Below are 15,293 nucleotides of genomic sequence, written 5' to 3'. Positions count from 1 at the left end.
TCGGAAGCCTTTGCAGGTGTTTTTTTAATTATTCTAATTTATTGAGATAATGACTTTTTGTGTTTTCATTGGCTGTAAGCCATAATCATCAACATTAACAGAAATAAACACTTGAAATAGATCACTCTGTTTGTAATGACTCTATATAATATATGTTTCACTTTTTTAATTGAAGAACTGAAATAAACTTTTTGATGATATTCTAATCTTTTTAGAAGCACCTGTATATATATCTATTTAGTAATTTTCTAACAGATTGCTACTATTCCATTTTAACCCAGTATATAAGGCAAAGTGACTTATCCTTTCCAGGCTTGTATATGAAGGTCAGATTGATCTCAGTGAGTTTCAATGTATTGCACATAAAGAAATGTATTATCCATTATGTGAGGTGTGAAAGGCTTGTTTAGGAATAGATCTCTTGATAACAAGGCAGATACAGTATGTAATAATATGTGATGCACTGCGAGACCATGGAAATTGTATCTCTGCTGCAGCACAGGCTGGAATACAGAGAGCTGCATGAATATAATGGTAAAGCAACTACACATATGTCTGTGAAGATTGATTTGTTCAGCTTTTAATGTATTTCCCTCAGCAACATATTATATATTTTCAGGTAAAGCTTGGGAAGACATTGTGTCCAGCTGGGATGCTTCGTGAGGTAATTTCAGATAACTAAATTGATGCTGGGGTTCTGCGGGTTTGTGCCTTATCATCAATGGATAGTGATGGGAAAGGATGATGTCTCTAGACGGAGAAATGTGAAAAGCGAAGGCTGCGAATGAATAGTACATGATGCTCAGTGCCTTTCATCAGCTGCATGCAGAATGGTCCTCCTCCTCCTCCTCGTTCTAGTCTATGTGTAATAAAACAGCCAGCCGGTCACGTGTTTCCTATTCAGCTCAGTCATTGTCTCTTCAGTCTACAGCAATTTCAACAGTTTGTGACCTATTTTTCAGATTCAGGAGAGGGATTAATATAAAGCTTGTATTAGAAAATGGTGCATGCTATTCGAGTCTTGGTTGTATTACTATAATATATGAGACAAAGACATGGAGAATGAACTGAATACATTGCATCTACTTCTTCAAAACTTTATGACGATTTTAAGGAGCACTCTAGCTCCAAAACATGGAAGGTATACAAAATATTTCCATTACAGTTTTCCTCTCCTGGTTTTGGCTTACACAGGGGCGGACATATCATTGATGCAACCTGTGCAGAAGCACAGGGGCCCAAGAGGTAAGAAGGCCCATTTCCACCTCCAAAGCAGATGGAATTGTGCATTATGATGAGATATTGGACTGCAAAGGGCCCATATATTGTTCTTGCAGAGGCGCCATCGGGCTTACAAATACTGATGCAATCACTGACCACATACTGGCATATAGCAGGCATATGGAAGAGACCTGAAGTTGATATTATATTACATTTCTGAGTTGTAAAATAACACTTACCAAAAGAAAGAACAATCTGGCCAACATGAGAGTTGAAAATTCAGGTACTGCCTTTGTAGCATGCACTTCCTAAGGTGGCTATACACGTCAGGTTACAGTTAGCTGAATACTGGTTTGGACGACAGCTATCTATCCTGAACTCCTTCATAAACATACACATTTGGGTGTGTTCTTAATAAGTAGAGGGGAATGAGCCACTGCCAGTCACCTCTGGTGGCTTATATTGCATAACAACAAAGTACCTGGCAGGTGGAAATGTAACATGTCAGCAACTAGTTACGCCCAACATCTGGTAGCAAGGAAGAATCGGGACACCTCCATACACATACATGGTGGATCAACCCTTCCTTGCATATGTTCAGTTATAAAGCAAATGGATGTGACAGAGTGATGGTACCCTCACAAGCCCATCAATATCAACTGGGGTTGTCCAAACCAGGAAAGACATCATTGTGATCTGTGTGGATCCTACCTATGAATTTTCCATAAATCAGCAGAATGAAGGGACAGTTGAATTTGCTGGAGCACTACAACCCTTTTGCAGAAGATTTATGTGCATATTTTAAACTATTTATTTTTTCTTTTTTACATTACATTATATAAAACAGTTATTAAAAATAAGGCTTTTTGTAATAGCTATATTATAGCATTGTTATTGCAGTGGAAGAATCAATAAATGGTTACTTAAAAATACAGACAAGGTTGCTGATTATATCTGATGACGAGTTTCCAAGTTCTTGTCCATAGCAGTTAATGTTATAGTTTGAAAAGTTGAGTAGCATCTATATTATCTAATGTATATATATCAACAACAAACAAACATTGTACTGTAAAAGGGGAGAGGGGAGGGTGGGTAAGATGGGAGGATTCTACTATCTTAAGACAGCTTAGTAACATAGTCATCCCATGGAGCTTAAATTAAATTGAATAATTCAACTTGGTTATTAATGCATGGGGTGAGACTCTCCATTCTTCAGATCTCTTTAATTGTCACCTTGAGTTCTTCAATTGTGGTAGCAGTTTTGTTCCCAGTGGGAGGCAATAAGACATTTTGGTTCGGTTAGTATATAGAGGAGCAGCATGGCGGGGTGTTTTCTCATGGAGTGAGGGGTACATTAAGTAAGTAGGTAAGAGCATAGAGAGCTACCCTGTAAAGAAATGCAAGAGTGTAATAGGGTCTTATGCAGGTTAAAAGTTTGATGAATAAAGGTAAAATCGCTCACCTTGTAAGCTTGTGTGAGACACAACACTTAAAGAGCCTAAAGACCAGATACAGCAGCTTCCATAGAATATCAATGAAGGTAACTGGATTGGAAGTGTTTTTGCACTCTCTGGAATTACGACACGAGTTATAGTAGATGAAATTGCATTTTTTTAGTTGTCCTGAGGAAGGAGTCGGTGGACTCTGAAACTCGTCGACAATAAACCTCAATTTCATCTACTAGAACTTGTGTCGTAATTCCAGAGAGCGCAGAAACACTTCCAATCCGGTTACCTTTATTGAGAGCTATCCTAGCACCTAAAACTTGTAATATCAGTTCTTTGACGTTTAGTCAAAAATGAGAAATAATTATAAAATCCCAAAATATGTGTCGAAGCATTTCTATAGATCTGAACATCTGGTGTATGATACCAAAGCATTAATATTTGATATTGATTGTCCTTATATGTTATACAGAGTTAAGCTCTTTAGCTGCTTTAGACCAAATGATTTGCCGAAGGGGAAAATGTAGTTCCCTGCCTAAATACATCTCCCACCTAGTCATATATGTATGCATTTTTGTGCGTCTTTATCTGGTACTTCATGAATGTGGTTACCTTGCTCCAGTGAGTGTCTTGGTCTCTTTGTTTTGTTCATCTGTGGTGCTTGGGGTGGGACCCTCAACTGATCAAACATTAATGCCCAGTTCTTTGAGCAGCCTATCAATATTAAACACTGGAAATCCTGTAATGTATACATTTCCACACATATATACAGCGAAGGAAATAATTATTTGATCCCTTGCTCTTTTTGTAAGTTTGCCCACTGACAAAGACTTGAACAGTCTATAATTTTAAGGGTAGGTTAATTTTAACATTGAGAGATAGAATATCCCCCCAAAAAATCAAGAAAACCACATTGTATAAATTAGATACATTTATTTGCATTTTGCAGTGAGAAATACAGTAAGTATTTGATTCCTCTGGTAAACAACACTTAATACTTGGTGGCAAAACCCTTGTTGGCAAGCACAGCAGTCAGACGTTTTTTGTAGTTGATGAGGGTTGCGCACATGTCAGAAGGAATTTTGGTCCACCCCTCTTTACAGATCATCTCTAAATCATTAAGATTTTTGGGCTGTCGCTTGGCAACTCAGGGTGACAGCACCGTACTGAAGGGAGTATGGATGGGGTCATGTATTGTGAGATTTTGGCCAACAACCTATTTCCCTCAGTAAGAGCATTGAAGATGGGTCATGGCTGGGTCTTCCAGCATGACAATGACCTGAAACACACAGCCAGGGCAACTAAGGAGTGGCTCCATAAGAAACATTTCAAGGCCCTGGAGTGGGCTAGCCAGAATCCAGACCTAAACCCAATAGAAAATCTTTGGAGGGAGCTGAAACTCAATGTTGCCCAGCGATAGCCCTGAAACCTGAAAGATCTGGAGAAGATCTGTATGGAGAAGAGGGACAAAAATCCCTGCTGCAGTGTATGCAAACTTGGTCAAGAACTACAGGAAACGTCTGACTTCTATAATTGCAAACAAAGGTTCAATAACAAATATTAAGTTCTGTTTTTCTGTTGTATCAAATACTTATTTCATGCAGTAAAATGCTAAATAATTATGTAAAATTCTTACAATGTGATTTTCTGGATTTTTTTAAGATTCTGTCTCTCACAGTTGTAGTGTACCTACGATAAAAATTATAGACATCTCCATTCTTTGTAGGTAGGAAAACTTGCAAAATTGACAGTGTATCAAATACTTATTTTCCCCACTGTAAGTATTGAACATGTCACCAAGTAAATATATTTCTAAAGGTGCTATTGATATGAAAGTCTCACCAGATGTCAGTAACAACCCATTCAATCCACAAATAAATTAAACCATAGATGTCCATAAATTAAGTTATGTGTAAAAATGAGATATCACACAGGGAAAAAGTATTGAACATATGAAGAAAGAAAGGTGCAAAAAGCCATGGAAAGTTATGACACCAGAGGAAATTTGTCTGTAATTAGAAACCAATCCTGCAACTTAGTGAAAAATAATATCAACTGGTTCAACGGATGCCTATAAAAAGATGTCTCATTACCAAGGTGCCACACAAGAATCATCTCATGATGGGTAAAACCAGTGGGCTGTCTCAAGACCTTTGCAAACTTATTGTTGCGAAACATACTGATGGCATTGGTTACAAAACAATTTTTAAACTACTGAAGGTTCTGAGAGCACCTGTTGGGACCATAATATGGCAGTGAAAAGAACATAATTTAACCGGCCATGACCATGTGCTCAAAGGATTGAAAAGAGTTATCAGAAGAGTTGTCCAAGAGCCAAGAACTACCTGTGGAGAGCTACGGAAAGACCTAGAATCAACAGGTATAACTGATTCAAGGAAAACTGTAAGTAGTGAACTCAACCTGCATGGCCTATATGCACGCTCACCATGCAAGACTCGGTTGATGAACAAAAAGTATGTTCAACCGTGTTTACAGTTTGCTTAACAACATTTAGGCAAGCCTGTGAAATACTGGGAGAATATGGTCTGGTCAAATGTGACCAAAATTTAACTCTTTGGATGCCATAATACACTCCATGTTTGTAGGCCAAAAGGCACTGCATATCACTGCAAAAACACCATACCAACAGTGAAGTTTGGAGGTGGGAACATCATGGTGTGGGCTATTTTTAAGCATACAGCACTGGCAAACTTCATATAATTGAAGGAAGGATGAATGGACAAATGTCTCGAGATATTCTTGATAAAATTCTGCTGCCATCTACCAGGATGATGAAGATGAAATGAGGGTGGACATTTCAGCAAGACAATGATCCCAAACACATAGCCAGGGAAACTCTCAACTGCTTTCAGAGAAAGACAATAAAACTGCTAGAATGGCCCAGCCAATTACCTGACCTGAATCCAATAGAAAATTTATAGACGGAACTAAAGATCAGAGTTCATGAAAGGATCCCATGGGACCTTCAGGATTTGAAGAGTATTTGTGTGGAAGAATGAGCCAAAATCACACCTGAGCAATGCATGCGACTAGTTCATCCATGCAGGAGGTTTCTTAAAGATGTAATCACCAACAAAGGCTTTTGTATGCAGTATTAAATATACTTCAGTAGGCTTGTTCCAAACTTTTTCCCAGTGTCATTTCTCATTATTACACATAACTTAAAGGGGGTGTCTGACCGTGTATGGAACATACCACAGCTCCTGGGCAGAGGAGGAAGCAAAAGACAATACAGACATTACAGCAGGGCATTGCAAAGGATTCATTTTGTGAGGTAAAACATTTTACTGCCTGTTTTTAAACAATGTTTTACCTCACAAAATGAATCCTCTGCATGGGCAGAGACCAGGAAGACAAAGCTGCTTTACTCAGCTCATGGGACATCGGGCCAGCACTACCTTTTCCCCGGCACTGCTCTAATCGTTATAAGAAGGGGGTAGGGTTGTTGGGTGTAAAATTTTGTACCCCATAAAATTTGGTGCCTAGTGAACCACCATTATGACCCCCTCTCATGCTATACCATTGATATTCACAGTCACACACATTCCAAACAGTACCCATGTCCTGTATTTTCCTGTAGCATTTTAGAGGTGTCACATAACATGACCACATCAGACAGTTACAATTGCTAGCCGAATTTGCTTTGTTATATTACCAGAGAATAAGGAAAGACATTGAACACTGCATGTATCTTCTGGCAATTCTTACATCTCTTTTATGTAATACAATATAGAAATGCCAGCATTTGTAACATTAAACCCTAACCTAGGTCTGGTGGACACAATGAGATTCTGATATCAAAAGAAAGTAGATGAAAGTCAAAGCGAGTTTATCTATCAGTTGTTGCTGCCAGCAATGCTATTCTTGCAAATATGAAAAAAAACATGAAATAACACGATGCTGCTAAATCAGTGATTTCTATGATACATAATCCACAAATCATTTACAAATGTAATGAATTAGCACAACTGATCATCTTATCACAATGTATTATCTATTTTATCTGTCATACAGAATATTATCACCCGATAATGCACAAACAACGTAACAATAGTTATAATCATATTGAGCCTCGCTACATGCAAACGACAAGCTCATTCTGCCCATGTGCTTAGTACAGCTCAGTTTCTGAATTATTATTTCCAGGATATTTTAGTTTATGTGCACGTGTCCTCTTTTTTTACACATGTTTTTTGCATGTGCTTTTATCACTCTCACCATCATCATCATTAACCATACTCTATATACAGAAGGGTGCTTTTGCATTCAGTTTCTTAACACAGTTTTTGAAGCCGAAGCAAACGTAGAAGTAGCCATAAATGACTATGATTTGCAATAGCCTAACCAACAATTCTCCAATCCCACGAGAGCACGTTTGCTAAACCATTTACTACACAATAAAAGAAATCAATTTTAATTCAACTGTTGTACAACACAGACCTAATTTATGTTAACAATTGAGACAATGTTTGCAAAGCTGAAATATTCACTGGTAAAGTTTGCAATTTTGAAAATTTTTTTTCTTTTCTGGAGACTAATTAAATATTGTATCTCTCACTGAATATTTAAATCACAAGGCGACTTATTCCAAAGTAATTAGGATTATTTAATAATACAGACCGCTGAAGGGTTACTGTCGCTGTTCTACGTGCAGAATATTGCTGGTAGTGCACACAAGTTTACTCACCCTTTCTCCGCTTCTCCTTCTCAGTGATCCATACGGTATTTTGAAGAAAAATCTGCGGGCCCTGCCCGGGGTCACAGCTGTCTGGAGCACCATCCCTGTATGGGAGCCTGAGTTAGGCTGTTCGCTGGGGTTCTGCACAAAGGCTGAAGAAGCCCTTCCTGTGCAAAAGCTTGTAGACTCCTCCAGATTTCTCATATATCAAATGACGGAGCTGGTTTTACTTTAGAGACCTTTTCTGAATCAAGATGTGGCTTGTCTGGAGGGTGGGAGGGGGAATAAAAACACAGTGCCTAAAAGCATGTTTTAAGTAGCAAATCTCCGACTTCCTCCAGTTCCCTCTGCATACTTTGCACTGCAGGACAGCTTGGGATGGAGTAATGCTTCCAGGGAGCGTGATCCAAAAATGTCAAAGTCACTTCTTCTAGCTACAGATGGTATCCAGGTCACTTGTCTAATCAGACCTCTAACAGACTTATTATACATCTGTCATGTGATCCCATGCATTACACTCCATTGGTTTTCTGGTACAGTAAATCACGTGACCATCTGAAAGGAATATCTTTCGTATCACCATCTGGTGCCGTGATTAAATGCTAAATCCGACATACAGCTTTTTCTATGGTTTGGGATGTGAAACAAAAAAAATCCTCATCTATAAATAGGAACACTGCATTCTAAAAAAAAAATACTACCAGTCCAGCTTTTATCATGTAGGAGAGTGAGATAAGTATGTATACTGTTGGTAATATCTGCTTAATATTATTAATTAAAATATATCATATTAGCCATAGTTTTAATATACAGTACTGACATAAGGCAGCAATGCATTTACACTAATCCTCAATGGGGTTTACAATCTCATTTCTCTCTGAAGATGACACAGGCTAGGGAGTTTGTGCCAATGAATATTCTACTGGTCTTATACAGTCTAGTTTAGAGGATTTTTCTCTAAGGGTTCATGCACATGGCCGTATTTTCGGTATAATCCGAGTGCGGATTGCATTGTCAGATCGCACTCGGACCAATGTTATTCTATGGAGCCATGCACATGTCAGATTTCTTCCTTGTGCTAAGCCGGTTCGAGGAAAAAATCGCTGCATGCCCAAGTTGGATCCAATATTCAATCGGTGAGTCCATGGAAAATATCGGACTGCACTCGGATGACATTTGATTGCAGTCCGATTTCTACAGACTAACAGTATGGAGAAGGTGTAGAATCTTTTTCTCCATCTTCTTCCCATCCAAGAGAATCGGATCACAGTATGATCAAACTCTGATCAGAGTTTGATCACAGTGCGATTAGCATAATTTACCTGAATGAGAGAATACATGGTTGTCTACTCCTAACTTTATGCTGCCTCTTGACTGCTTAGTTTGCAATAATATTTTGTACCAAAATAATGGTCCACATGATTAATAAATCTGGTGCATTTCATGAATCTCCCAATCTAGTGAGGTTTGAAGAGTGTAAAACACATAATAAATTGGGTGCATGGCATGTATGCCAGCTTTTTTGCACATCTGGGCCAAAATTTTAGATCATTGTACTTAGTAAGTCTCCCTTTTTTGTGTCTAACAAGAGACTCATTTTGATTACTACTATAGAATGAATAGGAAACAATGTCATTCATGTAGCCCTGTCCGAAAGGTGAACTTTTCTAACTAATAGCAGATGATAGGAATCTACAATACTGCCTGCCGCCTGCCTAATTTAAGAAAAAGCTTTAGGAATGAGCAGTGCCCTATTTCATAGTCTGGTAGATTCTGGACTCTACTGAATGAAAAGTTATTGTCATTATCTGTGTTACTCCACCTTTTCTTTAATAGATTAATGATAAATATGTCCTCAATTATCACACTGAGAGTACTTGCATTTTTGGCCCTCTGGTACTTTGTTTCATATCCTGTTCCCACAAGCATGTTTTGCATAGGAAACTGATGTCTCTCGAGACTCAAGAGCTCGCTTTTAGTTATAAGACTATATTTTGGTGGAAACTATCGAGTTTCATCTTAATGCTTGCCAGAGGAGACCATGCAACGCTACAAAAAATTGACAAAATGCATGTTTACTGTCGCGTCATATGTAACCATGCAAAATTCCCACATTTGGCACTGAAATGGTTAAGGCCGCAAAAGTCTGATGTGAGAAACCGTTTGCATAAAACAATCATTCCTTGTTCATAAGTGGTTCCATATGTCTGTAGACCCCTCCTCCCCTAAAAAAGGCAGGGAAAGTTGTAAGCTTTTTTCTTTTTTAATGTAGCTAACAAAGCTTCTTTATTGAGATATGGTTTCTAGTTACATTTCTGGACTGTACAGATATCTGAAGAGCATTTTTACTCAGATGCTGGTTTACAATGAAATTTTGAGATGTAGTGATTTGTGGATTCAGAGAAAAGAGGCCACACACTATGCTGCAGCTTATAGAAAGCAGTACAATATGTATGTGTGATCTTTTTCCATTCAACCACAAAGACTTGTATGAAAGAATAAAAAAAAAAAATCGAGATGAGATAAAAAAGAAGTGATTAAATCTATAGAATATATATCCCTACAATCCTAACTTTAGAATCACAATTTTACACTTTAAAATGTTCATGAAAAGTGCAAAAAGTGTCTAAAGCACAATAAATATGGCTCAAATCACATATACGGTACCCTGTGTTCCAAATTGTTATGCAAATTGGAATTAAGTGTCATAAAGATGCAATTTTTCTTTTTCAAATAAACTCATGGATGGTATTGTGTCTCATGGCTCTTTGGATCACTGAAATAAATCTCAAACACTTGTGATGATTAGTTTGCCAGGTGAGCCTAATGATAATAAAACTACTTAAGAAGGATGTTCCACATTATTAATCAGGCTACAGGTTTCAAGCAATATGGGATATAAAAAGGATCTCTCTGCTGCCGAAAAGCATCAAATAATGCAATGCTTTGGACAAGGTATGAAAACATTAGATATTTCACAAAGACTTAAGTGTGATCATCATACTGCGAAGAAATTTGAAGCTGATACAGAGCATATACAGGTTTGTGCAGATAAAGGCATAATGAGAAAGGTTTCTGCCAAACAAATTAATTGGATTAAGAGAGTAGCAGCTAAAATACCATTACAATGCAGCAAACTGGTATTTGAAGCTGCCGATGCCTCCGGAGACCCCCAAACCTCAAGGTGTAGAATCCTCCAGAGGCTTACAGTTGGGCATAAACTTACTGTTTGGCCATGCCTAAACAGTGCTCACAAGCAGAAACGGTTGCAGTGGGCCCAAACAAATATGAATACTAATATTTATACAGTCTTGTTTACTGATGAATGCCATGCAACCCTGGATGCTTACCATGTTCCAACAAGGCTGAGATATCAGCAAGGAGGTGCCAAGGTCATGTTTTGGGTTAGAATCACGAGGAAAGAGCTGGTAGGCCCCTTTAGCTTTACTGAAACTGTGAAAATGACCTTGGCAAAGTATATAGAGTTTCTGACTGACCACTTTCTTCTATGGTACATAAAGAAGAACCTTGCCAGCTGTAGCAAAATCATCTTCATGCATGACAATACACTATCTTATCTTCCCATCTTCCCCTGACCTCAACCCTATTGAGAATCTTTGGAGTATCCTCAAGCAAAATATCTATGATGGTGGGAGGCAGTTCACATGAAAACAGCAGTTCTGGGGGTCTATTCTGACATCCTGCAAAGAAATTCAAGCAGAAACTATCGAAAAACTCACAAGTACAATGGATGCAAAAATTGTGAAGGTGAAATCAAAGAAGGGTCCTATTTTAACATGTGACTTGGCCTTCTAAGGTGTTTTTGATTGGTAGGTTTTTCCAATAAAATTTGATTTATACTCTAATGGTTGATGATTTGAACATTATACTGACTCATTTGCATCAACCATTTAGGAAAATCAGAGAAAAATAGCATTTGTATAATAATTTGGAACGCGGTATACTGTACTTTAGTGAACAACATGTTTCTAAAGTCCCAAGCTATTTTGTGTGCCATTTGCAAGTGTGTTAGAAAAAGTGGCACAGCCATGGTTGGGAGAAGCTGTGCAGGTGCCCAGAGTGTTCGTTTCATAATGTGCCCTTAGTTAATAAAATTCAGCATGATAGCTGTTGGATGACAATCATCCTTTACATTTTTGCTGTTCAATTTTTCCACCAATCTCCATTAAGTCGAGTAACTATCTAATAACACGCTCCAATTAATTTCTGTCTGCATTTCATTCATTTTTTTTACCACAGGAAATGGGATTGAGAATTTCCCACATCACTTTGTAATAAAAAAAAGTATTTGGAAAAAAGATGACAGATTGTACACTAAACAGATTTGGTTGAAATAAGGAAATGAATTAAAATCTGAGGACTAGAAATTATAAATGAGCTGATTGATTCACAGAGGATCGACTTTGAGTCGAATTACCTGAAATTCCTGGTTGCATATGAATTCAAATACTTTGAGATTCGATTTGTGGATTGCAAAAAAATACGTGCCCACCACCATTTCTCCCACTATTTCTCACACTGCTGAAGCATCAGAGAGCAGGCTAATGTCTTCTGGCTTGGCCATGTGGGCTTTCCATTAATGCCCTGCAGCTATGACTTCTACGTACCTGTGGTGGCCAGTACCTGGTCATTCACAGATCAGTGATTCCCATAGGAGAACAGTTCATTTTTCATGTCCACAGTCACTGGGTAATTCTCGTTTACCTATAGAGTGTAAGCTCTTATAGTTAGCTGGGTCCTCTCTCTTCTGTAGACTGTAAGCTCTTATGGTCTGCGGGGTCCTCTATTTCCTTTAAAATGTAAACTCTGATAATCAGCAGGCTTCTCTTTCTCTTTTGTAGCTTGTAAGCTTTTATTGTCAATGGGATCCTCTCTCTCCAGTCAAATGTTAGCGTTATAATGATACGCAGTGTCCTCTCTCTCTCCCTTTTTAATGTACAGGGTAAGCTCTTATGGTCAGCGAAGTCCTATCTCTGCTGTTGACTGTCAGCTCTTATAGTCAGCGGGGTCCTCTCTTTCTCTTTCCTATAGAGTGTAAACTCTTATGGTCTGCAGGGTCCTCTCTCTCTCTGTCCTATAAAGTATAAACTCTTCAGCAGGGTCCTCTCTCTCTTTTGTATTGTGTAAGTTTTTATGGTCAGTGTGATCCTCTCTCTCCGGCAAATGTTAGTGTTATAATGATCAGCGGTGTCCTCTCTCTCTCTTTTTAATGTGCAGTGTAAGCTCCTATGGTCAGCGAGGTCCTGTCTCTGCTGTAGACTGTAAGCTCTTATGGTCATAACCATTCTCTTTCTCATATAGAGTGTAAACTCTTATGGTCAGCAGGGTCCTCTCTCTCTCCTGTAGAATGTAAGCTCTTATGGTCAGCAGGGTCTTCTCTCTCTCCTATAGAATGTAAGCTCTTATGGTCAGCGAGGTCCTCTCTCTATCCTGTAGAGTGTAAAGTCTTATGGTCAGCAGGGTCCTCTCTCCTGTAGAATGAAAGCTCTTATGGTCAACAGGGTCCACTCTCTCTCCTATAGAATGTAAGCTCTTATGGTCAACGGGGTTTTCTCTCTCCTGTAGAATGTAAGCTCTTATGGTCAGCAGGGTCCTCTTTCTCTCTACTGTAGATTTTAAGATCTTATAGTCAGCAGGATCCTGTATCCTGTAGAGAATAATCTTTTATAGCCAGCAGGGTTCTCTCTCTCTTATGTAAAGTATAAACTCTTATGGTCAGCAGGGTTCCCTCTCTCTCTCCTGTAGAATGTAAGCTCTTACAGTTAGCAGGGTTCTCTCTCAGTCTCTCATTTAAAGTATAAACTCTTATGGTCAGTGAGGTTCTTTCACGATCCTCTCTCACCCATATGTATTTTCTGATCAATTACAAGCTTTCCAGTGTGGAGATTCACTCAAATTTATTCGCCGCATATCAAATTTGGGGGGAAAACTCAGGAAAGCCATCAAATTTGAAAAAGTCCACTCAGCTCTACTAGAAATTTCATTTTTTGAATGCCCTCATGATCTCCAAACAGAAATGTGTAAAATAGGAGCCAACAGACAACCAATACAATTTGGTTAATCTGGAACTGTCTCAGTTGACTAATAGCTGATGTTTCTGCAATACTGATCGTTTTGCAAGTTTGGAGTTTTCTGAAGTATGCCATATGCAGATATTGCTGGTTCTAGGCAAGAGAACATCAGTGGGATGTCAGGTCTACTGGTGAAAATCGTCTAGGTTGCATACATTTCACTTGCACAGAGGAAAATGAATATTATGTATACATTATTAATAATAGTATATGAAATCTTGAATCTACTAGTTCTCACTTTGCTGTAGTCCGCCACGGTGTGAAAGTGATGAAGTGTTATTTTCTGAGTTACATGATACCAGTTGAGGTCACCCGTAATGTTCCCACATAATGGCACACACCTGGTAAAATAAAACATGAAGGCTAGAGGCAGTGATTTCTTAGTAACACACCAAGCTCAATCTAAAAAATGATTAACACATGCCGAGAGATAACCATGCAGTGACTGGAGGAGTCAATCTGATCCCATCATGAATTATTTAAAATGAAGAAACAAGTTGAAACCAAACTATTACATTGTTATCTGATTTATTTACCTGATTGTACGCTGGAAGTGTACATAACCTGGGGTACGAAAGTACAGCTAGATGAAACTACTAGCCTCACAAAGACAATATTAAAACTTGAAGGCTACTTCTTACTGTGCCACCTGTGCCAACAATTATTGTTGGATGGCAATTCTTTACTGGCATTCACTTTGTACAAACCAAATCTAAATCTAGGGTGCACAATCACTGTTCCCGTCTGTATTCTTGCTATGAACAGATTTGCCCTCCAGACTTTGGAATCATTTATTATAGACTTTATGCTAGAAAACTGGCATAAAAAATTGCACATTTTGCTCAATGGCCGTTTTGAGCCAAAACTTGCAACATTTTAGGTTGTGAAAACAGACCTATATAAAACACAGGAGGTGCTTACTGCGAGGGGACATAGAATATAACATTCCTTGTCCACTGGTTTAGTTTTGATTTTTTTGGATTATGGACAGGTAAAACAAATTTATTTAGAGAGCTCTCTCTTTTAATAAATCTGTTTCCTTTTACACCAATGGCTTTTTAATACTGGCACATGAAAAGGCAGTCTAAGGAAATGTTCCCAATTGTGTCCATGCAAAGCTTTATCTATGGATGGTGGTGGGATGTGAGAGGATGATAGGAGTTATACTTCACCCAAGACTACGATGTAAGACACAGATGAAGTTATTCTTCCCTTATCTGGACATTTGGACTGACGCCCAGAAATTAGATTGTAACTTGTTTTTAGCTGTCTCAGCAACCTTCTACTGCTATGAATTATCACTTTTCTGCTTATGAAACTTTCTTATCAACATTCCACTGTTATGAATCATCACTTCACTGCTTGTGAAACAAAGGCATTTTACTGCGCATGTGTGACAAAAAAACTATGATTATTAGTATAAATAAAGGGACAGCACCTATAGAGGCAGACGCGCTCAGGGGCTTCCCAGTACTTGATTATACACTACGTGTCTGTGTATTTCTTGTTACGGGGATACCCCGACTCCAACAAGGACCCTCCATGGCTGAATGATCCTAACAGATGCAATGTCATAGTACAAGGGCACTGAATACCTCTTTATGGGTATGTGCACACGTTAAGTACTTGCTGCAGACATTTCTGCATCAAAAACTTGTCTTTTGGCAGGAAAAAAGCAGCATAACAAATGCACCTTTTTGTTACTTTTTAATGCGCTTTTTTAAAATGGGTCAAAAACGCTGCAAAAATGCTGAAAGAATTGACATGCTGCAATTTCATTCACACCTTCTAGGACAGTAAAATGCAGAGTTTTTTTTGCAGCAAAAATGTGCAGGA

The 15,293-nt window shown here is 38.4% G+C and overlaps 1 protein-coding gene across 4 annotated transcripts in view; it reads right to left on the bottom strand.

Annotated features, from left to right (window-relative positions):
- Window positions 1–15,293, bottom strand: part of FRMD4A (FERM domain containing 4A) — a 494,181-nt gene that overhangs the window by 345,696 nt on the left and 133,192 nt on the right. The window contains exon 1 of one of the 4 annotated variants that reach the window (XM_073652361.1): window positions 7,375–7,804. The exons of 2 other annotated variants lie outside the window; for them this stretch is intronic. In XM_073652361.1, the coding sequence (XP_073508462.1) occupies window positions 7,375–7,569 (195 nt within the window). In that variant the 5' untranslated portion in view covers window positions 7,570–7,804. Of the gene's footprint in view, window positions 1–7,374; window positions 7,805–15,293 lie in introns of those variants that run through there. One more of the 4 variants, XM_073652360.1, reaches the window with a different exon arrangement.

This window comes from Phyllobates terribilis, unplaced genomic scaffold (assembly GCF_046119375.1).
Source record: "Phyllobates terribilis strain yellow unplaced genomic scaffold, ASM4611937v1 Scaffold_11__3_contigs__length_659146591, whole genome shotgun sequence".
In the NCBI taxonomy this organism is placed as follows: domain Eukaryota; kingdom Metazoa; phylum Chordata; class Amphibia; order Anura; family Dendrobatidae; genus Phyllobates; species Phyllobates terribilis.
The sequence above is the reverse complement of the archived record's forward strand: the minus strand, read 5'-3'. Positions and strand labels throughout refer to the sequence as shown.